At 40.7% G+C, this 25,100-nt stretch overlaps 1 protein-coding gene across 2 annotated transcripts in view; it reads right to left on the reverse strand.

The window, feature by feature from the left end:
• The window catches only part of PLCL1 (phospholipase C like 1 (inactive)), a 369,733-nt gene extending 345,421 nt beyond the window's left edge, over nucleotides 1-24,312 (reverse strand). Inside the window, exon 1 of one of the 2 annotated variants that reach the window (XM_061149074.1) lies at nucleotides 24,010-24,312. In XM_061149074.1, the coding sequence (XP_061005057.1) occupies nucleotides 24,010-24,252 (243 nt within the window). In that variant the 5' untranslated portion in view covers nucleotides 24,253-24,312. The remainder of the gene's footprint in view (nucleotides 1-24,009) is intronic. The other variant, XM_061149075.1, reaches the window with a different exon arrangement.
• Nucleotides 24,313-25,100: the final 788 nt, after the last annotated feature.

A 25,100-nucleotide genomic window follows, 5' to 3' on the forward strand; every position in this document is an offset into this window, starting at 1 on the left:
ATTAAATCCCATTTTATCAACAAAGAAGCTGAGGCTTAGAAAAGTTTTAAAACTTTTTCATGATCACACAATTAGTAAGCAGCAAAGATGAGATGCCAGGATCTCAGATCAAATTCTCAAGTTTGCATTTCCTTCTCTGCCCAAGCTGTCCACCCAAAGATTTAAGTTCCTACTAAGGAAAGTGAACCTAGCAACGGAACAGACTGCATTAACTCAGATAAAGGCTTCTTCCGGGACTATGTAAGAAAAAAACTCATCTTGATTCAATCTTGGGAGGGAAATAAATCAAGTTATATGTTCCTACTAACACTTAGTAGGAACACAAGCAAAGTCTAATATGTGGTGTCTCTCTCTTCAGAGTTGGTGAGATGAGACTAACAAAGAATAAACAAAGGGTGATGCGTTTCCCAGCATATTTTCTAATTTAGCTCCTTCTTGTTGAAATCAAGGTTATAGCTGATATAATCTTGCAGAATATAACACATAGCAGAATACTGCCTTTATGTTCTACAGAAAAGGTTTACAGCATCATCCAAGAACACAGGACTACTCAATTAAGTTTACTGGGGGTGGCGGCTTAGATTGGACCCAGTGTCATTCAGCAGCAATACATTATCTCTAGTTCAGATTAAATCCATGATTGGTCTGCACAAGAATTCCAGGCAAACATCCAATTATTTCAGGGTACATAATAAGGGAAGCTGCAGATCCAACAATTCCACATCTGGGTATTTTTATCTGAAGGAAACAAAAATATTATCTCAAAAAGATATCTATATTCCCATGTTCATTGCAGCATTATTTACAGTAGCTAAGATACAGAAACAAGGTAAGTGCCCATCGATGGAACAGATAGAGAATTTGTGGTATATACACCACAGAATACTATTCAGCCATAAAAAAAAAAGGCATCCCTGCCATTTATGACAAGATGAATGGACCTAGAGGGTGTTGTGCTAAGTGAAATAAGTTAGAGAAAGACAAATACCATATGATTTCATTTATATGTGGGCTTCCCAAGTGGTTCAGTGGTAAAGAATCCCCCTGCCAGTGCAGAAGATGAAGGAGACCAGGCTTTGACCCCTGGGCTGGGAAGGTCCCCTGGAGAAGGAATAGGCTACCCACTCCAGTATTTTGGGGCTTCCCTGCTGGCTCAGAGAGTAAAGAATCCACCTGCAACGCAGCAGACCCTGGATTCGGTCTTCCTCCAGGAAGATCCCCTGGAGGAGTGCATGGCAACCAGTATTCTTGCCTGGAGAATCCAACGGACAGAGAAGCCTGGTGGACTACAGTCCACAGGGTTGCAAAATCTCCAACGCAACTGAGCGGCTGAGTATGCACACGTATACGTGGAGTAACATGAACAAAAAGCCTGAACTCACGGCTTCAGAGGACAGGTTAGACTGGTGGCTGCCAGGGACGGGGGTTGGGGGGGGGAGGGGGTGAGGATGTGAAATGAGGGGAATGGATGCAGGCAGTCAAAGGCACAAACTTTAAGTTATAAAATAAATAAGTCAGGGGATGTAACGGTAACTAGAGTTAATAACACTGTATATTTGAAAGTTGCTAAGAGAATAAATCTCTAAAGTTCTTACAATGTAACTGTATGTGGCGATGATAACTAAACCTCTTGTGATTATCTCACCGCATACACACGTATCGCTTTACGTCGTACACCTGAAACAAGAATGAGCTGTACTCATTCTCCTCAGGCGCGTCCCACTCTGCGGCCCCATGGACTACAGCCCACCGAGGTCCTCTGTCCGTGGAATTTTCTAGGCAAGAATACTGGAGTGGGTTGCCATTTCCTTCTCCAAGGCATCTTCCCTGGAGACCCAGGGATGGAACCCGCGTCTCCTGCATCGCTTGCACCGGCAAGCAGATTTTTTACCAATAGCGCCATCTAGGAAGCCTGAAACAAGAGTAATGTTATGTGTCAATTATATCTCAATTTAAAAAAACAAACGTGGGGGTGGGAGCGGGGATCGGGATGGGGAATACGTGTAAATCCATGGCTGATTAATATCAATGTATGAAAAAACCCAAAAAAATAAAAAATTAAAAAATAAATAAAAAAATAAAAAAAAGTAACAACATGATACCAAAAATTATAATAACAGATTTAAATCTAAGGAGTATTAAGAGAGGTGGAAAATGTTATATCCTTTATATCCTCTTCCACCCACTGACCTGCGTCTCACTGCTAAGAACCTGGTAGGCGACAACACCTAAGAAGGAAGACCAGAAGGAAGCTCCTCAGAGTCTCGGCAGCCTTGACTGTAAGCCTGCAGAAAGAAATAGATACCACTGCCCCTTAACCATACTATTACAACAAATTAATAGCTGAGAATTTCATGGTTAACTTCTTCTCTAAATTTTAAGGATTTATTGTAAGAGTGGTCATTATTTATTTAAGGCCTGCATTTTTACAGAGCATTACACCCTCTCTTTTAGAGACCACAAACTGAGCAGTTTGAATGAGTTCTTGCTTTTAAGGAATTTACAATCTAACAAGGAAAACAGAAACTTAAACACACAGAAAGCCTGAGTCTGAGTCAGACATGATTTTTTAAATACTTTTAGTCAAGTTTTTATTCACATTTTGTTTATATTCACAGAATTTCCCAAAACGGGCCTAATTCCAGGAGAAAAAAAAGTCAGAAGTAATTAGCTGTAAGAGATCTTTGTTTAATAAAAGCAAAGATTTCATTGACTTGTAAGGTGAAAATGAAATGTGAAAGGTTTAGCTAAATTAATGAGGAAGCTATTTCTAACAGATGCCTTTACCAAGTTTTAGGTGTTCCTTCTGCCTAAGTGCCAAGGTGGAGGTTATGGAAGCTTTTCCTAAAACGCGATCAACTTGAAGCAAGAAAAAAGTTCATTAATATGAGATTTTTTCAAGCAGAGGCTGAGCACATAGCATGCAATAATAGAGTAAGTATGTAAAAAAATTTGGTAAACTAAGTGGGGCTGCATTAAATTCATGAATAGCTCATTCTTTTATTCTAGAATTTGAGGAAGTTGAAATCTATCTTTGCACAAACTTGACCCTCTAGCAAAAAACTGTACAACTATCTTGTCAAGAAGGAGCAAAAATGGTAACAATTACAAACTCTGCTGGTTGGTTTACAGAACTTTTCTGGTAGAGATAGGGAGGTTTCTTTTAATAACTACTGACTAAATCAACTAAAATCACCCTGTTTAAGAAAAGTACAATGACTTTATATATCATTTAAAATTTAATGCAGCTGCCACAGCAAGCCTGCCTTCAATCAACCCATCAGATCCTCCCAAATTCAGGAAGCATAGCACGAGGAATACAAGGACAATTTGCTAAACTGCTGTCAATGGAATGTGTTGAGTTGGTTCTTTTTCACCTCCAGAAGGAAAATTCCTGTGATGATTATAGTCATAGAAATATAATCTCCAGGAAAATGGAGCTAAAACACCACTACAGTGGACCACAGTGTCCCTAGTAGAGTAACTAATGTTGTAGTCAAGGGGCATTTTAAATTAAACACTGCCAAATCAGAACATGCCACTTATTTGGTGTGTGAATGTGAGCGTGTGATTTAACCCATCTGTCCCTCAATCTCCTCATCTATGAAAACAGGGCAGACATCACCCACTTCATAAGCCTAGTGAGAATTACATGAGTTAAAACGTACAAAGTGCTTAGGGCTGTTTCTGGAAACTGGTGAGCACGCAAACATCAGGGGTCATCACCGCAGAGGAGTGTGGGAGGACACTTCCATAGAACTCCCTCCAAGTATGTCAAGAGTTGTCACATGAGAACTTAAACTTACACTTTCCAGTTCCTGAGACAGAAATTGGACTGACTAAGAAATGCATTATGGAAGAATTTGATTTGGACTCAACCTAAGTTTTTCAAACAACAGAAGCCGCCTGAAAATGGAATTGGCTCCCTTGTAAGAGAAGGAGCTCCTTGCTGAGTGGAGGCCAGTATCCCCTCATCCACAGAGGTTCTTATTCTAGTGCTTTTAAGGCACCTGACATCCGGCAAAGGCTCACCTAAGACAAACCATCAGATTCTTTCCCACCAACACAGTTGTTACTCAGGACGTCCTTGATTGTTCTTATTTGGGGTTTCTCTGTATTTCACATGTGGTATGAATTTTGAGTCAGGATGCAAAGTGCAGTTCATGTGTATGAAAAATAATTGTGAAGTTAACTGGTTCATTACAGGTATTGGAATAAGACCTAGTAGTACATGAGCCATGTTCCTATCAGTTGCCCTAACCAGATCAAACAATAGGAACTCCAAAATAGACCACAGTAATGTTTAATTCCCTCATATTACAAAACACTTTGATTCCTTCTTCAATTAAGAATATATTTCATGACTAATTATTTTAACAAAACAGTCTCTTTTTCTTCATTTTACTAATAAGAATCGCCTAAACTTTAAGCTGAGCACATAACTCCCTAGGTAGAGACTACATTTCCCAGCTGGTTGTAGCCAGACCACCAATACGCCAAGGGAATAAAAGTAGAAGTGATATGTGCAAGTTACAGATAACTTCCTTAAAATAAAGTTGTTTCCCTCCTTTCTTTTTCCCTCTTCGTACGTACGGTACAGAAGGGGGATGTGATGGGGGGCCAGTTTAATCAAAGGGACAGAACCATCCTAGAGGATGGCCAAAAGGGAGACAAAATGAAACTGGATCCCTGAGCTTCTTTATGGATCAGAGCTACTTACTCGATTGAGAAGAACCAGCCTAGTTACAGAATGCTATTAGAGATAGCCTCTAATATTGTTCCAGTCAACATATGTTTGCTAGAGCAACTTAGCTTCCCAATAAATGCAAGTATTTATAAATATGGAGCGTGAACTCCCTCATTCCGAAGGTCCAAAGATTCATGTATAAACATTCTCACTTAAATTCCTCTTTTAATAGTGAAATTTAAAATTCTGATGTAGATCAAGCCAGCCATGAAAGCAAACAATGCTTTTGTTTGTACTACCAACGACACTTTCTAGAAGATGAAACATAATGAAAGAAAACATCCAAATGACAAAACAAGAGTATTTGAAGAAAACTACAAAGACAGTCCCTTGAGGGTCATAGCACCAAGATCCTTATAGGAATAAGACAAATAATCTGCCTTAGTCATCGACTTGTCCTTTAAAATGCTCAAGTCATTTTCAACTGTAAAATCTAAAAATCAAAACTGAAACCATGAACAAGAGCTCAGAAGGATTTAAGACATAATCAGATAAACACAAAGCTGAGCTTTTATGTCTGTAAGAAGCCTCAGAACAATGTTTCGTTCCTCACAAGAAAGCAGATTTTTAAAAGATAATGACATATTAGACATGGTTGTTAAAGGACTTAAATCACTGTTTGGTTTTCTCCAGACTTTTCTTGAAGGACTTCAGAACAACAAAAATATCCAGTGCAAAGTTTTTATTTTGTACAAATAAATATCCAATATCTAGATCCAGGATTTTTTAAATTATGATTCCAACTTTTTACATTTTATTTAATGCCACCCCATTCTCAGTTAATCCTAATGTCAGTGGTGAATGCTATTTTTCTCTTATGGCTTTTAATAGGCTTTATACAATGGAAAACATTCCACAAACTGGTATTACTGTCCATGAAACCAGATAGCAATTGGTTCTCTATGATGTGAGCTTGCCTGGAAACTACTCTCTAACATATGCACTACGGAGGAAATTGGGTTTATTCTTATTTTAACAGTTTGCTTTGCCATACAGGCTGGAAACTCGCTTTCTCTGACAGTACATACAGAAACGCAGGTAGTGGCCCAGGTAAGGCTGTGTTTTGTGTATGGCTATTATGAGTAGCTTCTACAATGTAATTCCTCTATTGAAACTTATTCAATTAAGTTAAAAAGAGGTAAATTAAATAACTGATTCTACACACTAGCCATGAGGACTCATCAAAAAACTTCTTAAAGAAAAAAAAATAACCTACATCTTTAACCACAAAAAAAATCTTCCTCAGTCTGGAACATCACCTCTTCTTCCTAATTATAGTTTATAAAGTTTTAAACTTTTAACAGTGAAGATATCTGCCCCAAAGTGAACATCTGCCCCAAAGACAGATCAGTTCAACCAATTTTCCTGGAGAGTTTTCAGAAGTACTCAGAGTCAAATCAAGGGCACAAGGATGTTGTGAGAACCTGAAAGTCATTCTTCAGTTCTTGTGAAGAATATATTAAGAATAAAATCCAGAAATCTGGATCCCCTTCTTTTTAAATCTTATGAAGTTCAGGTCATAAGAAGTTGGAAGACGTTGGTACTAGTTCTCCATCAATTTGCTTTATGATTTGAGGAAGTCAATAATCCCTCTAAGTCTGTTTTCAGACCTGTTAAGAGGTAGATTCAACTATTATGAGGTAAACTGTAAGGATTCTTTTAGTTATTTGTCTACTAAAGCTCTATATTTTAAAGTATAAAAAGTATATCATAATAAAAGTAAAAATGCAGATTTGGTTAAAATGTTCCTAAGATCCATAAACTATTTTATTAAAACTACTATTAAAATCCTAAATCTTAATCCAGTAGACTGTTCATATTGTAACCAATTATATATATATTTAAAGAATCTTAATAAAATTCATTTAGAATGGGAAAAAAATCATCACGACAACAATGACCTATTTCTGAAACCAGGGTATGATAGAATAATGGTCCCCAAAGATTTTTATGTCCTATTCCTCAGAATTTGGTTCCATGACAAGTTCCATATTAGGTTCCATGACAAAGAAGGTTACAGATGGAACTAAAATTACTAATCAACTAACTTTAAAATAGGAAGGTCATCTTGGATTATGCAGGTGAGTCCAGTGTAATCAGAAAGATACTTAAAGATGGAAGAGAGAGAAGAGTTAGCAGGGGCAGGGTAAGGTAGTATGATGTGAGAAAGACTTCACTGGCTGTTGCTGTCTTTGAAAACGGAAGGGGCCAGGATCCAAAGAATGTAGCAGATTCTAGAAGCTGAAAGGGGCAAGAAAATGGATTTTCCCCAGCCCACCAGACTCCTCTGTCCATGGAATTCTCCAGGCAAGAATACTGGAGTGGATTGCCATTCCCTTCTCCAGGGGGTCTCTCCGAACCAGGGATGGAACCCAGGTCTCCTGCACTGCAGGAAGATTCTTTACCATTGAGCCACCAGAGAAGCCCCAAAAGGAACACAGCCCTGCCAATACCTTAATTTTAGCACAGTGAGACACATTTCAGGCTGCAGACTTCTAGAATTATAAGATAACAAATACATACTATTTAAAGACACTGTGATAATTTGCTAAAGCAACAATAGAAAACTAATATTTAGGGTTTCTAAAATGTAGCTTTTGAAGAGTAAGAAACCCAAACCTCCAAAGTATGCCAAGGCAGTCCCCTCAAATCTATCACTGTGTGTTAGATCCTTCTGACTTTCAACTTAAATATGTGTCCCTAGCTCAGTTGATGATGGTTGCTTTCATCACAGAACAGTGCAAGGTTGAACCACCTTAACTTTGCTTTAACTCTGGCCCCATGTAACCAGATTAACATATTCTTAAATCATTGTTTTTTGGAAACCTGGGTTACTGGTGGTTGCAAGTTTGAGGAATAAAGAAAATAGGGAGGAAAAAATTCTGCCCTCCCCCACCTCTACCCTACCAAACACAGACATACTTAATATCTGGGAGACCTGAATGTTTCTCTACCTCTCAGAGCTTTGGCTTCCTTATCTGTAAGGTTGAAATGATAACCACAGCCATGTTTTTCCAACTGCTATAAGAATTAAAAAAATAATGTAAGATCTTGACAATTGTGGGACTTGTTATTATTCTACACCATGAAATTGTAAAAGAACCCTCCATAACCCTCCATAACCTATCCATGGTGCCATAAACAATACCTCTAGTGGCTCCCTGGAAGAATGGGAGAGAGATCGAGGACAGCCACGCTTAATAAATGAAGGGGTAGAATTAGAGAATGATCTCAAGCTCTCCAATTCTATAATAATGTAATTGGATAATTAAGCAGTCTTAAGTTGCTGGAGTACAAACAAGTGAGTTTGTTTGGTTTGGTTTGGTTTTTGCTGCACCACGTAACAAGCAGGATCTTAGTTCCCAGACCAGGGATCGAATCCATGCCCCCTGCATTGGAAGCACAGAATCTTAAGCACTGGACAGCCAAAGAAGTCCAGTGAGCTTTATTTTTCCCATAACAGCTCCCTCCCAACTATGCCATCTCATATCCCCTTGCCCCTGGGTACTCCAGTTACTACTCATAACTGACCTCACTCAGATTTCATAATATAGCTCAGGTGGTGAAGAATCCACCTGCAATGCAGGAGACCTCCGTTGGATTCCTGGGTCAGGAAGATCCCCTGGAGAAGGGATAGGTTACCCACTCCAGTATTCTTGGGCTTCCCTTGTGGCTCAACTGGTAAAGAATCTGCCTGCAGTGAGGGAGACCCGGGTTCAGTCCCTGGGTTGAGAAGATCCCCTGGAGAAGGGAAAGGCTACCCACTTCAGTGTTCTGGCCTGGAGAATTCCATTGACTGAATAATCCATTGGGTCGCAAAGAGTCGGACATCACTGAGTGACTTTCACTTTTTCAAGTCCTTAAAAAACTCATTCCTATTCATTTAAAACTTCAATCTCAAGTTCAGTTCAAGGTCTTCTTTCCATTCCATACGCCCCAAAGCAAGCAGAAACAGTGGTGGTAGTTGCTGCAGCAGAGGGTAGGTCTAGTCTACCCACTTCTCTCTTTCTCTTCCTCCCTAGACTTCCTTTCTAGGGTTGGGCTGGAGGATGGATAGGACAGACCATGGTCTCTCTAAAGATGGCATCATAGGGATGCTGCAGGCCCCACTGGGTTGGGTTTCTCTGCCTCTCAGGTTAACACTGAACTATTGATTCTCTCTATAAGGCAGGCATCCACCTGCTGACTCTGTGCGGAGATGTTGTTTCTCTACAGCGCTCTTCTTACTATACATTCATCAAACTGGCTTTAGAGATCTGGCTGGGACACTGACCTCTTTCTCCCACCACTTACCCAGCCCCTGCCCCAGTCTTTTGTTACTAGAGTCCCTCTGTTCAAATAGCTTCTTGGATGGGGCACTAGCAACATCCTGGCCATCTTTGACAGTGTCACCTCTGTCCACACTCAGGAACTCGGACAGCATAAGAGCTCTGCTGGTCTGGCAATTCAGCATGTTCCAGAGAAGAGATGAGCATCAGTCCCAACTTACAGGGAGACTTGGTGGAGAGAGGAGCTGTTGGATGCTACCACCATTATCTGCCCAATCTTTACGCATGATTCTCTTGAGTCCTTTCTCTCTCAGCTTCAAAAAGGGTCATGAGCTCTTCCACCCAAAATTAGGAAAGTGGAAGGAACAGGTTCCCTTCCAAGGTCACCTCCTGCCTGGAAGTCCTCCCCTTGTTCAGCCTGGGAAAGTGGGGCGGGCAAGATCAGCAGTGAAGGCTGCCTCTCCGCAAGACCGTAAGGGGTGTCTGAACACAACAGTTCACAGTCCCCTGCGTCTGTGGAATCATAGAGTCTTTTGTTTTAAGCTGTGACAGCTAATACCAGCACTCACAACTCCTTCCATTCTGTTATACCAATTTCTACGATGTCTTGTTTCCCAGAAGCCGTTTCTCTGTATTGGTGATCCTATCATGCTGATGGAGGAACTCTGATGAATTCCCTTGGACTTTCCTAGGGTTGGGGCTAGGAAAACAGAAAAACAGATGTAACTTGCCTTTAATGCCAAGCATTCCCAACAACTGAGACCAGTTCTTTCTAGATTCTTCCCAGGAATCTCTAGGCTCAAGGGCCCTGTGCTGAGTATTCATCATTAGCTATGTTACAGAGTGAGGTGTTAGTTAAAAGACTCTCCAGAACCAAAATGCCAACAAAATCTCCAAACTTTGTATTTCCAAATGTACAACTTCTGGCAGAATGATCCAGTAAAGAACTATTTATTGAAACATTACTGTGCCCATTTATAAACATGGTCCTATCTGATTTCTTTCTCTTTAGCACACATTGATCCTCATAATAAATGTGTCATTGGATAAAGACCATCACGTCAGCCATAGGACAGAAAGCTGGAGGTCAAAAGGTCACCTGCTGTTGAGGTTTCTTTCAGCGTGTCTAGCTTAAGTGTGTACACACATACACATCACTGCATTTATCACAAAACGAGGCTGATTCCACACTAACTGAACATAAAAGGGTATTAGGGAAAATAGTTCTTGTAAGTTTCAGATGTTTGGGGAAAGCCTCATTGTTTTTTCAAAAAAAAAAAAGAAAAACACTTCAAGAGAAAGTGACCAAATGTCTTATTGTGCAAATGCTGCAACAGAGAAAAGACAGGGGGAGAGAGAGAGAAGAGAAAGAAAAAGCCAAAGTCCTATACCCTTCAATAATTTAACATAACCACAGATAGATAATTAAAGCTGACATATGAGGAGTGTTTCAGCAAGAGAGCTGACTGTGCCTTTAACCCTGGCCAGTCTCCAAGTGATGGGGATAAACCTCTGGGTACCATTTGGCCATAGTACTGTATCTCTGCATGGCAGAATGGACTCATTCCCATCAACACAATAAAGTAGCCACGAGCACAGTAATTTCACAACATACTCACATATTTAAATTTCCCACATACTGACTTTGAAATTTCCACCCCCAAAAAAGGAATTAAATGATTAAACAGACTTTCAGTTTAATGAAATTCCTCAAATATTCCCCATATGTATAATGAACTCACCTACCTCAAATGTAATTGGGGAGAAATCTGAATCATACAGCATCATATCTACTACCACTTATCAAAATTGCAACTTCCCTGGATTAAAAACTCAGGTACATCTTTTTGATTTATTGATGCTGGAAGATAAAACTATCAAACTATAAAATAAATCATATCAGTTTGTATTAATTAAGTAACAGTCCATCCTTAACCTGTATAATTTATAGCAAAGTTGGATCATAAATTGTTGCTTCATGGTAAAGATGTTTATTCTGGAAAAGAGTAAAAATATACTGAGAGAAATTCCATTCTCTCAAGGGAAAGTAGAGTGGAGTACCATATTACTGTAAAGTCATGGGCATTTTACATGAAAGGTTAAGAAGCTAAAAAAAAAATAAGCAAAAAAATCCTTAATAGAGTTTCCCAAAGTTGTTTTCAAAATTGCTTCTTTTTAACTTGTCAGCTAAACTTAGTTTTTAAGGTAGCTATATAATGTCTGCTATTTCATGCATACTAGCTAAGGTTTAAATCAATATTATTTAGCAGGATATATAGTATAAAGATTAAAAGCAACCTATGGAGCTAAACCATTTGGGTCCATTTCTTTGCTCTGCCACTTACTAGCTAAGTGACCTTGGGCAAGTCATATAGTAGCTCTCCAACTGTGAAAAGGGAAATAACAAGCAAAAACACTAAGTTCATAAAGTTATTATAAGGATAGAATGAATGAATATACATTGATTGAACAACGCCAGACTCATTACTTAAATAAGCATTTGCTGTCATTATAAGAAAATTTCTCGATAGGAAAATCTCTGCAAGATGTACTGGGTATTTTATCTATTAAACATAAAGATAAAGCATTTAATTATTAATAACATATTTAAATATACACTATTTAATTATAGCATGGAATCAATAATTCCAAAGTATTTCAGAAGGGGAGTTCACCAAATGCTGAAGGTGTCTTTGAATCTTGTATGTCAGTCTCCAGGGGGAGCACAGACTGCCGAACTTCATTCCCCACCCACCACTTCTGCCCCTACTATCTCCTTCAAAAACGAGTAAATGATCACAAGACGGAAAGTTCAAGGGCACTGATAGACTGTTTTATGGAGGTGAGGCTTTCGAAGATAAAGGTCAGAGTGTACACAGCAGGGTCTCCTCTCTCCCCTCACCCAGCAACAGGCTGACCCAAGGGAGCAGAGCAAGGCAGCCCACTCTCTCTTCTCACACAGTTGCCCTTCTCCTGAGCTCAGGCCCCAGCCCAGCCTGAGCCTGGAGAGGCACGGAGGGGACACACGTTCTCCTCCTGCGGACTGCTTACTCTCTCGCCCAATGGGGCGCTCTTCTGGGCAGCCCACCCTCATTCTCACACACCAGATCTGAGATGGGAGATGTGGATTTTAAGGGCACAGGCTATTTGGCCTGCTTTGGTTTGAAATCGCTTGAGTCTTAAAGAAAGTACCTATAACATGATCAAGTCCAGTTTTTCTAGAGTTCTGCCTTGTAATCTTGGTCCCAGCTGACAGTACAGGGTTTGTTTTTGGTCTCCTTTTGCCTTCCTTGTGCATGTATCTTCCTCAACATCTCACAGAGAAGGTGCTCTGAGATATAATCCCACCATGGTTTCTAACCATTATATAGTACCATACAACGGTACAAGTGTGCCTGCTTAAATATACCACCTGGGCTTAGTCTGGCCTTCTCTGGTGGCTCAGAGGGTAAAGAATCTGTTACAATGCAGGAGACCCAGCTTCGATCCCTGGGCTGGGACGATCCCCTGGAGAATGGAATGGCAACCCACTCCAGTCTTCTTGCCTGGTGAGTTCCACGGACAGAGAGCCTGGCGGGCTACAGCCCACAGGGCCACAAAGAGTCGGACACGACTGAGCGACTAACACTTTCACTTTTCACACTTAGTGTAGCGCTCTTCAGGCTTAGCTTAGTGCAGATTTAGCACCTTTTAAAAGGCTTCTGAGCAAGTCAGTGTGAAAGAATTAAGAAAACAGATATTATCTGTCAAAGGTATCTTGAATACCAAGTTGTATGGTTAAGGAAAAACACAATACCCTTGCCAGTAAAAGGCATACACTTCCACAAATTCGCAAATACAAATTAAGAAATCTTTGGGGACTAAGTGCACTTATTAAAATAGTTTAGTTGTTATGTTGTTTCATTTTGGATGGATTGTTTTGTTTTCAAAATTAACTTGCCTTTCTTCTTTCTGGAGTGATAATGATAATAAAAATAATGATTACTTTCTACTCATCACATACAATCCTACTTATCTCAAAATAATGCTAGATTAATTATTAGTGAGGTTAGTTATAATGGTACTAATGGAAAATAAACTAGATTATATCTCTCTTATACATCCACATAAAATGCTACAGATTAAACTACAAATCAAATTCTAATTTAAATCCAAGGGACTACTCCAATGTTTTGTCACATTATTATTTTGTTGCCATCAAATGTTAGCTGAAATACACAATACATTGGCCAAGAGAATGTTGTCGTTATAGAACTTGACCATTCAGTTCTAATTGTTTTTATTGTATATTGTAATCTATTAATTACAATAAATTCTGTCTATCATAACCTTCATAGTAACTAGGATACAGAGATGAACTGGGATGCAAAGATAAATGTGCATGTATACATACTAAGTTGCTTCAGTCATGTCCAACTCTTTGCAACCTTATAGACTGTAGCCTGCTAGGCTCCTCTGTTCATGGGATTCTCCAGGCAAGAATACTGGAGAGGATTGTCATGCCCTCCTCCAGGGGATCTTTACGACCCAGGGATCAAACCCTAATCTCTTATGTCTCCTGTACTGGCTGCTGCTGCTGCTAAGTCGCTGCAGTCGTGTCCGACCCTGTGTGACCCCATAGACGGCAGCCCACCAGGCTCCCCTGTCCCTGGGATTCTCCAGGCAAGAACACCGGAGTGGGTTGCCATTTCCTTCTCCAATGCATGAAAGTGAAAAGTGAAAGTGAAGTCGCTCAGTCGTGTCCGATGCTTAGCAACCCCACCGACTGCAGCCCACCAGTCTCCTCCGTCCATCGGATTTTCCAGGCAAGAGTACTGGAGTGGGGTGCCAATGCCTTCTCCACCTGTATTGGCAGGCAGATTCTATACCATTAGTGCCACCTGGGAAGCCCCGCAAAGATAAATAAGATTTGAAAAAGCTACAAATATATCTTTTCTTACATTATTGGAAAACATTAAATATGAGATTATGTAGAACTGACAGGTTCCATTGTAATAAGTTTACTAATTTATTATTACCTTAGATTGGAAGTGCAATCAAATTATTCTCTCCATCTAGTAACCAACGGTTCATTTACTAGTGGTGAGATCCCGGTGGAAAACTCAGAAAGGAATTTTACTCCTGCCCCTTAGTCATTTTAAGCTGAATAATTTTTTTAATGTACAATCTTATACAGGTCTCAATTTAGATATTGATCCTGAAAATGGAATTATGTTGAACATTCACCATTATTAAAACTGAAGAGTCACTGGGGGAGCAGGGAAGCCTGCTGTAATTCTTTCTTTGAATTACTCCCCAGCCTACTGCCTGACCAGTTGCTCCAACATTACCTAGAAGCATCAATGGAGTATTTGTTCTGTGGTACCAAAGGTAAAATCAGCTGTCCCCAATGTCTTCTCATAATAGTCTGTGGTGCCTAAGGTGTTATTTAGAAATAAATGTTCAATTGACATTTTACTGTACAAAATTTAATTACTTGTTTTCTCTACTGTAAAGGGGGAAAGGCTGAGAAAACAATTCTTCAGTCTTAATTGCAATGTATCTTTAACCTCTCAATGGCTATGCAATTAACTTCTACTTTTTAAACCTTAATACATTTTTCAAGAAAGTAAAAAATTCTTATAAATTCTGATAATAGTAGGAAGCACTAATCAACAGGTACTTCTAAAAGTCTGTCATCAAAACAATACAAGGTTCTTTATCTAAACTTTATTCTGAATTCTCTTGAGAGATGCTGTAAGAAATCACACCAGAAAGTCACCCCTATGAGAAACAACCACTTCTAAGGTAAAATGTGACCATGTTTCTATGGCAATTTCAGGAAAATTAATACTCTAACTGAAGCTACTGGCATAACAAAACAAATCCAAGTAAGAAGTCCAATGCCACTTACGAATCATACCCCAGAAGGGGCATCCACAATGAAAACCACCAGGACACACTCATGGCACCCAGTAAGGCTGGGGGCTCTGCTGTATAACCAGGTTGTTTGTCCAACATTTACCCGTAAGTTGATTTTTTAGAACTTTTAACATATTTCTACAGGCAAAAAAGTCTATAAATGTTGATTAATTCCCATGCCAAGTTACAGAAGCCTATTTAACTTATAGTGTGTCTAAACTTTTTGAGTTATTTCTGGAGAGATCACAACAGACAACACTGAAATACAAAGGATCATAAGAGACTACTACCAGCAGCTCTATGCCAATAAAATGGACAACTTGGAAGAAATGGACAAATTCTTAGAAAAGTATAACTTTCCAAAACTGAACCAGGAAGAAATAGAAGATCTTAACAGAGCCATCACAAGCAAGGAAATCGAAACCATAATCAGAAATCTGCCAGCAAACGAAAGCCCAGGACCTGATGGCTTCACAGCTGAATTCTACCAAAAATTTAGAGAAGAGCTAATACCTATCTTACTCAAACTCTTCCAGAAAATTTCAGAAGAAGGTAAACTTCCAAACTCATTCTATGAGGCCACCATCACCCTAATTCCAAAACCAGACAAAGATGCCACAAAAAAAGAAAACTACAGGCCAATATCACTGATGAACATAGATGCAAAAATCCTTAACAAAATTCTAGCAAACAGAATCCAACAACATATTAAAAAAATCATACACCATGACCAAGTGGGCTTTATCCCAGGAATGCAAGGATTCTTTAATATCCGCAAATCAATCAATGTAATACACCACATTAACAAATTGAAAGATAAAAACCATATGATTATCTCAATAGATGCAGAGAAAGCCTTTGACAAAATTCAACACTCATTTATGATTAAAACTCTCCAGAAAGCAGGAATAGAAGGAACATACCTCAACATAATAAAAGCCATATATGACAAACCCACAGCAAGCATCACCCTCAATGGTGAAAAATTGAAAGCATTTCCCCTGAAATCAGGAACAAGACAAGGGTGCCCACTCTCACCACTACTATTCAACATAGTGTTGGAAGTTCTGGCCACAGCAATCAGAGCAGAAAAAGAAGTAAAAGGAATCCAGATAGGAAAAGAAGAAGTGAAACTCTCGCTGTTTGCAGATGACATGATCCTCTACATAGAAAACCCTAAAGACTCTACCAGAAAATTACTAGAGCTAATCAACGAATATAGTAGAGTTGCAGGATATAAAATTAACACACAGAAATCCCTTGCATTCCTATACACTAACAATGAAAAAACAGAAAGAGAAATTAAGGAAACAATACCATTCACCATTGCAACAAAAAGAATAAAATACTTAGGAGTACATCTACCTAAAGAAACAAAAGACCTATACATAGAAAACTATAAAACACTGATGAAAGAAATCAAAGAGGACACAAACAGATGGAGAAACATACCGTGTTCATGGATTGGAAGAATCAATATTGTCAAAATGGCTATTCTACCCAAAGCAATCTATAGATTCAATGCAATCCCTATCAAGCTACCAACGGTATTTTTCACAGAACTAGACCAAAGACTTTCACAATTTGTATGGAAATACAAAAAAACTCGAATAGCCAAAGTAATCTTGAGAAAGAAGAATGGAACTGGAGGAATCAACCTGCCTGACTTCAGACTCTACTACAAAGCCACAGTCATCAAGACAATATGGTACTGGCACAAAGACAGAAATATAGACCAATGGAACAGAATAGAAAGCCCAGAGATAAATTCACGAACCTATGGACACCTTATCTTTGACAAAGGAGGCAAGGATATACAATGTAAAAAAGACAACCTCTTTAACAAGTGGTGCTGGGAAAACTGGTCAACCACTTGTAAAAGAATGAAACTAGAACACTTTCTAACACCATACACAAAAATAAACTCAAAATGGATTAAAGATCTAAATGTAAGACCAGAAACTATAAAACACCTAGAGGAGAACATAGGCAAAACACTCTCCGACATGAATCACAGCAGGATCCTCTATGACCCACCTCCCAGAATATTGGAAATAAAAGCAAGAGTCAACAAATGGGACCTAATGAAACTTAAAAGCTTTTGCACAACAAAGGAAACTATAAGTAAGGTGAAAAGACAGCCCTCAGATTGGGAGAAAATAATAGCAAATGAAGAAACAGACAAAGGATTAATCTCAAAAATATACAAGCAACTCCTGCAGCTCAATTCCAGAAAAATAAATGACCCAATCAAAAAATGGGCCAAAGAACTAAACAGACATTTCTCCAAAGAAGACATACAGATGGCTAACAAACACATGAAAAGATGCTCAACATCACTCATTATCAGAGAAATGCAAATCAAAACCACAATGAGATACCATTACACGCCAGTCAGAATGGCTGCTATCCAAAAGTCTACAAACAATAAATGCTGGAGAGGGTGTGGAGAAAAGGGAACCCTCTTACACTGTTGGTGGGAATGCAAACTAGTGCAGCCACTATGGAAAACAGTGTGGAGATTTCTTAAAAAACTGGAAATAGAACTGCCATATGACCCAGCAATCCCACTCCTGGGCATACACACCAAGGAAACCAGATCTGAAAGAGACATGTGCACCCCAATGTTCATCGCAGCACTATTTATACTAGCCAGGACATGGAAGCAACCTAGATGCCCATCAGCAGATGAATGGATAAGGAAGCTGTGGTACATATACACCATGGAATATTACTCAGCCATTAAAAAGAATTCATTTGAATCAGTTCTAATGAGATGGATGAAACTGGAGCCCATTATACAGAGTGAAGTAAGCCAGAAAGATAAAGATCATTACAGCATACTAACACATATATATGGAATTTAGAAAGTTGGTAATGATAACCCTATATGCAAAACAGAAAAAGAGACACAGAAGTACAGAACAGACTTTTGGACTCTGTGGGAGAAGGCGAGGGTGGGATGTTTCGAGAGAACAGCATGTATATTATCTATGGTGAAACAGACCACCGGCCCAGGTGGGATGCATGAGACAGGTGCTTGGGCCAGGTGCACTGGGAGGACCCAGGGGAATTGGGTGGGGGGGGGGGGGGGGGGGGGGAGGTGGGAGGTGGGATCAGGATGGGGAATACGTGTAACTCCATGGCTGATTCATGTCAATGTATGACAAAACCCACTGCAATGTTGCAAAGTAATTAGCCTCCAACTAATAAAAATAATTGAAAAAAACAAAAAAGAGTATACCTTAGTATTTTGATTTGAAATTGTGAAAACTGTCATATACTTTTATGAGGATTTTTTTTTAAGTAAACTGTTTATTTCAAAAAAATAAAAATAAAAAAATAAAATTTTTGAGTTATTTCTCAATCACACATCACTCCCTTCATAACTGTCCCTATAAAAAAAATATTTTCAGACCTCCCACACAAGATCCCTTATTTTATTACTCCTCTAGAGTAATACATACTCCTATGCCCCATATAGCATGGGCTTCCCTGATAGCTCAGTTGGTAAAGAATCTGCATGTGATGCAGGAGACACTGGTTCAATTCCTGGATCAGGAAGATCCTCTGGAGAAGAGATAGGCTACCCACTCCAGTATTGTTGGGCTTCCCTTGTGGCCCAGCTGGTAAAGAATCCTCCCGCAATGCGGGAGACCTGGGTTTGATCCCTGGGTTGGGAAGATCTCCTGCAGAAGGGAACGGCTACCCACCCCAGTATTCTGGCCTGGAGAATTCCATGGATGGTATGGTCCATGGGGTTGCAAAGAGTCTGACACAACTGAACGACTTTCACTTTCACTTTTACTATGCCCCATAATGAGTCTAAAAGAAAATACAATCCTTCACAAACTCAACTGCTGCGTGAGAAGGGGAGAAGTGGGTCAGGCATAAAAGAACAGGTGTGACCTTCATATATTGACAACAAGTAGAACATCTGCCAAGCTTCTCTGCCTTTCAAACTACAGTGCAGGCCTAACAAAATGACCAAAGACAAGAGCGTCTGCAATCTCTTTCTGACTGAACTGAACTGAAAGTTGCTCAGTCGTATCCAACTCTTTGCAACCCCATGGACCGTCCATGGAATTCTCTAGGCCAGAATACTGGAGTGGGTAGCCTTTCCCTTCTCCAGAGGATCTTCCCAACCCAGGGATTGAACCCAGGTCTCCTGAATTGCAGGCGGACTCTTTACTAGCTGAGCCACAAAGGAAGCTTTCTAGAGTCATCCATTTCAAGATTTTCTGATTTGGAAAGGTGAAGCAGAGAAAAGAGTTTACCCACAAACCTTGGAGCCCAAGAATCTGCCACTTTCTTAGATGTTCACGTTACTTCTAACCTAAAATGTATTCATGGATCATGGCTTTCTCTGCATCTGAGAATCAGCATGAAACCACAAGTTTTCAGACATGGGTAGGAATCCTGACTCCACATTGTATCAGGAGTTCTCCATGCCTCCCTTCTCTACTTCAGAGAGTTTGCTGTGAGGATTAAGTGATTATAATGTATGAAAGCTCCTAGTTTAGTACCTGATTCACATCCCGTGCTCCTCTGAGGAGAGCCATAATTTTGATATGGGTCAGCAGGTACCCAAGGAGCACCTTTGAGGCTGCAGCTCAGAAACCCCCTGCATCAGCCCCACAATCACAATGAACATGACAGAATAAGACTGGCCATGATATAAGAGACATGAACAACATGGAAGTCACTACTTCAGCTGCTTCAATGAACATCTCAGCACCTTATTTCCAACTTCTGTCTTCAACCCACACACTTATGCCCGTGGGATCCAAGTGATAATTTCTTCTCAAGAGTTCACACTGAAGCAGAAGCAAAAGGAAATGGAAAAAAGTAGGACTCTTCAATACATTACATATAACGGGAGATAAATCATTTGCTTTTTTTTTTTCCTTGGCTTTGCAGTCTGTGAGATCTTAGTTCCCTGACCAGAGATCCAACACAAGCCCCCTGAATTGGAAATGTGGAGTCTTCACCACTGGACCACACCAGGGTCCAGTCTCTCACCAGGGAAGTCTCTCAACTATTGAGAGACTTATTTTAAAAGTCTTACTTTACCACCTCCCTCTCCACCCAATTCCTTTGGGTCTTCCCAGTGCACCAGGCCTGAGCACTTGTCTCATGCATCCCACCTGGACTGGTGATCTGTTTCACCACAGATAATATACATGCTGTTCTTTTGAAACATCCCACCCTCACCTTCTCCCACACAGTTCAAAAGTCTGTTCTGTACTTCTGTGTCTCTTTTTCTGTTTTGCATATAGGGTTATCGTTACCATCTTTCTAAATTCCATATATACGTGTTAGTATGCTGTAATGTTCTTTATCTTTCTGGCTTACTTCACTCTGTATAATGGGCTCCAGTTTCATCCATCTCATTAGAACTGATTCAAATGAATTCTTTTTAATGGCTGAGTAATATTCCATGGTGTATATGTACCACAGCTTCCTTATCCATTCATCTGCTGATGGGCATCTAGGTTGCTTCCATGTTCTGGCTATTATAAACAGTGCTGCGATGAACATTGGGGTGCACATGTCTCTTTCAGATCTAGTTTCCTCAGTGGAGCGGGGATCGGGATGGGGAATACATGTAACTCTATGGCTGATTCATATCAATGTATGACAAAACCCACTGAAAAAATAAATAAATAAAGGAGAAATTGAAAAAAATAAAATAAAACAAAAGTCTTACTTTAAAAATATGCTATTTTTAAAACACATATGTACCTCAATTCCCATCATCTATTCGGTGGCCAGAAGTTTGTTCCTATTTTTTGTTACAGCTTATGGACAAACCCAAATGAACTTTTTGGCGAACCCAATAGTATAGGAAGCAAGCTACACTGCTTTCTATTTCCCAAATTTTCTGTTATAGAGTAATAATGATAAACTACAATCTAGAATGCTAAATATTTTAAATAAATAAATTTTATATCAAATACCAGATAGTTAATTGGTCTAATCTCTTAGGTAGAAGTATATTTGAAAGTACAACAGTACCTAATTACTAGATATTCTCAACCCTGCAAGTAACTATACTTGTCATTTTAAACCACAAGTCATAAAGAAGCAATTAAGATGGAGTTTATATAATATTGTGGTATACAACAATACACTTACCAAAAAACATGCAACATTTATCAATGTCAATGCTGTAAAAAAAATTACACAGAAATACACAGGGGAAAATGGACAGGTTAAAGAGAACATAGTTTAACTCTCACATTAAATTTTTCAAAACTTAGGACTGGGCATTTAAGGGAAGAAATATAATTACAGTAGAAAGATTTTCAAAAAATGTGTAAAGATAAATGTTATTGTTTTCATCAGCTCAGAGGGAAATTGTTTTCTCAACTAAACACATGTTTTCACAAATTAGAGAGGGCAAATTTACTGAAAACATTCCTTCTATTAATATACAAGACAGTCTGTTTTCTGGCATGATAGAGGAATGCAGTATTCTGATTTATCTAATATTCAAGTTTACAGAGAATTAGCAGTCAAATTAGAATAGAAACAATACCCTAAACTGAGCTGAAAAGAATTTGATATTTGATGATTCACAATCTTTCAGTGGCTCAGAGTTATGACCATGAATATCAATTATCACTGTACTAAGGCTATCCGGAACAGCATTTAATAGTTTGATTAATATAAAATGTACTAAAGCCTTTCTTTTTGTGTATGTTTCAATGCCAAATAAAAATAACTCTTGGAAAAACAACAAAGAAAGCAATCTTTTCTCAATAGAGAAGCATGTACTACTTACTTATGATCTAGACCTTTTTTAGAAACTCTCATTTTTATTGCGCTAAAGTGAACAAACCACGGAGTGACAGATTCTGAGATGTCCTTGATGGCAGAGGAGCAGTGAAACAGGACCCATCACCTGTTCCTTTCCCCACTGGAAGATAAGGAGGCCTCTGGGAATAGACTCCAAGGACCAATGACCTATAGGTTATCTTTGAAAATTAACAGATGCATCACAATGACCTTAGACAACTCTCGAGACATCAAAATGTCTGGCGTAGTCTGAATATATAAACCCTGTAAAAACTCTAGCCAAATTTTATTACATAAATCAGCAGCACTGGTAGTTCACCACAGATATATACGGATACATATGCTTATATATGGACTATTTCTGGAATGGTACACAAGAACATGTTAACAGCTACTGGGGTGGACTTTGTAAGTGGGAATGGGGAGTGGCTGGGAGTTTTCCCTTCAAACTCCTTTGCAACATTTGTTTTTATAATATGCATATATTAATAATTTTTCAACAAAAGTTAACTGATAAGAAAAATTCACTTCATCTCCTGGTATCTTTAATTTTAAATGGCAGTTATTAAATGTTTATTTTACTATTAAATAAGGAAAAGATAAGTTGCTACTCCGTTGCCTCCTTCCTTTTTTGTCACAAAAAGAAATTTCAAACCTAAACAGGCACCATTACTCAGCAAGGACCCTTCCAAGAATATCAACCAGCACATACTAAAATTTTAAACTTACCAATTTAGCAGCAAGAATTTGTATACTCCTTACACTCTGTTACTTTCATTTCTTTTACAACAAAAAAAAAGCCCAGTGCTTTTTATGATGGTATATTTTAAACTATCTTGTGGCTATTGTTTTCACATAACACATGTAGTGTCTACATCTCAGGCTCCAAAATGTATACTGTCTACAAGTGGGCTTTTTTAAGTTTCAAAATAACATGCTTTCTGACTTATAGGTTAAAGGGGGTGGGGGCAGGGATCGTTTCCTTTTTCTCCAAATTCATACCCAGAAGAGAACACTCCTCTTCACATAATCTAAAAGTCACAAAATAACAGAAACTACTACAAGTCATTTGCAACTACCACCCACCCTTCTTTTAATATAGAAATCTCCCTGTTTGGCTCTAAACGTCCATGTGTCAGTACTGGGGAAAAGCCTAGACCATACTTGGAGCTAGCTGGATGGACTGTGGGAACAGTCTAGCCACACTGGCACTAGGAGTTACAATTTAGAGCTGGAGAAAGAGAAACGTCTTGTGTGATGTACACACAGCTTCACCTGAACAAGGGTTTTGAAGGTATTAACACAAGCACATTGAATAGAAATATGGATAGTTCCAAGTCCATCCTTTTCATCTTTGGCTTATTTTTATATGGAAGTAGTTTCATCCTGACTGTTCTTCCAAGATCAATTTTGATGTCATGTCCTCAAGATTATGTACTCACGCATTTATGCTAAAAGGCCCTCTTCCAAAGCCTATGGAAAGGTTCTGAATTCCAGGAGACCTTATACTGATGTCATGAACCCAAGATGAAATCTCAAACAGGAAGCAAGCCCCAAGTGGAAGGAAGACAGAAAGCGACAAGAGGAGGGATGAGGCTAGCCAAACGGATAGACAGAAACCCTGACTGGTAGTTGAGGGGTCGGGAAGCGTCCTCCTGGATGCGGTGGTAACCACGAGGGCCCGGGGTGATGCTTGGTGGATTTACTGCTTTCCGGTTACGCTCTCTGCACAACTCTAGGCTCCACCTTCGCTCTTTACTTTGCTTACTTTGCCGCAGGGTCCACTGAAAACAGCCTGCCTACGAGGAAGGTTCACGCTTCGTGAGATCTCAAGATAGTTTGAGCCTCGAAGATTTGTATGCTTTGTTTTTGGGTTTTTTTCCACTTGAGGGTAAACTCTGCGGGGAAAGCTAACTTTTTGTTGGAGAGCAGTGCACAACCTTCCCGCAGGTCTGCATTTATATTGAGTTCTGCCTTCTTCCTTACATTAATGGTTTAGAGAAACTTTCAGGGAAAATGAAGGAAAGCATCCATCAAAACGCAAAGACGCAGAATGGAACTTTTCCTCTGCGGTGAGGGAAAAAAAAAAAAAAAAGTCACTTCTGCTTCTCACAGCCAAGAGCTCAGTCTGGGAACCTCCGGACAAGGAAGGAAGGTTTGGTAATGAAGGACACTGGAGAAAACAATGCTAAGCCTGCGATGCCTCCGGACACCGTACATCCTGCCCCAGCCCCCCGACCCACCCACCGCCCACCCCCAGCCGAGCTCCCCCGGCCGCGCGGCCTCGCTTACCTTGATGATGCTGCTGCGCCGAGGGGTCGCCCGCGCAGCCTCCAGGAGGGCGGCCTCGCTGTCCGCTGGGGACCCCGCAGCTCCGGGCAGCGCGACCCCACTGCGACGGTCCCTCCACCAGCCCCCAGGGGCCGCCGCCACGCAGTCCCCGGAGATGGCATCCGGGCCCACTCGGGGGTCGTCTTCGCTCCCGGCCGCTTCAGGCGGCGCTGAACCCTCCCTGCTGGCTGCGCCCTCGGCCATGGCCGAGCGCGGTTCGGGCTCCCCGCGGGTAGGCGGCACGCCCGGCAGCGGGGTGCAGCCGCTGGGCACGGGTGCGCTCTTGCACCGGGAGGCGGCCCGGCCAGACTTTGTTTCACCGCCCGGTTGCGGCGGCGGCGGCGGCAACTTTCTGGAGAGGAGGCATCGCTCTGGAGTAGAGACGTCCGCGGGCTTTGGTCCAGGAGGCCGGCAGTCCGCGGGGGAGGACGGGAGAAGATGTGAGCAGGAGGGAGGAGAAACGACAAGGAGAGGGAGGTGTCCGAAATGTGATGCACACGCCCGCTCTGCGCCAGACAAAAGGCACCGGGCGCCTGGCCGGGCGGCCGCAGAGGCCAGGACACGCGCGGCCTGAGAAGGGCTGGAGCCCAGCGACCGCTGCCCGGCGCACCCGCCACCTGCCTGGGGACCGCGGTGCAGCGGCCCCAGGAAGTGCGGCGGCGGCGGCGGCGACCTCCACTCCGCTCTGTTGTGACAGGGAGGGAAGACTTGTTTTGACAGCCCGTGGGGATTGGCAGGCGTCTGGGCCTCTTAGGAGCCTCGCCTCGCCGACGGGGGGGTCGGCCCGACCAATCCCACTGCGGAGGGGTGTGCCCGAGCACGAAGAATGGAATGTGTCCTCTAACTGGGAGCCGGCCCAGCCGGGCTCGTGTACTCGAGTGGGGTGTGAGAGCACGCTCGCGTGTGCGTACATTTTGAGAAGTTTAGATGTTCGACACGACCCTGAAGATGCAGCAAAATCGGGGGGGTGGGGGGAAGGGGAGGGGAAAAGAAACCTTCATTTGCAAAGCAAAGCAATTTAGAAGAAATGGGGTGTTGGGTGTTAATGTCAG

The sequence above is a fragment of the Dama dama genome, chromosome 8 (assembly GCF_033118175.1).
Source record: "Dama dama isolate Ldn47 chromosome 8, ASM3311817v1, whole genome shotgun sequence".
Lineage (NCBI taxonomy): Eukaryota > Metazoa > Chordata > Mammalia > Artiodactyla > Cervidae > Dama > Dama dama.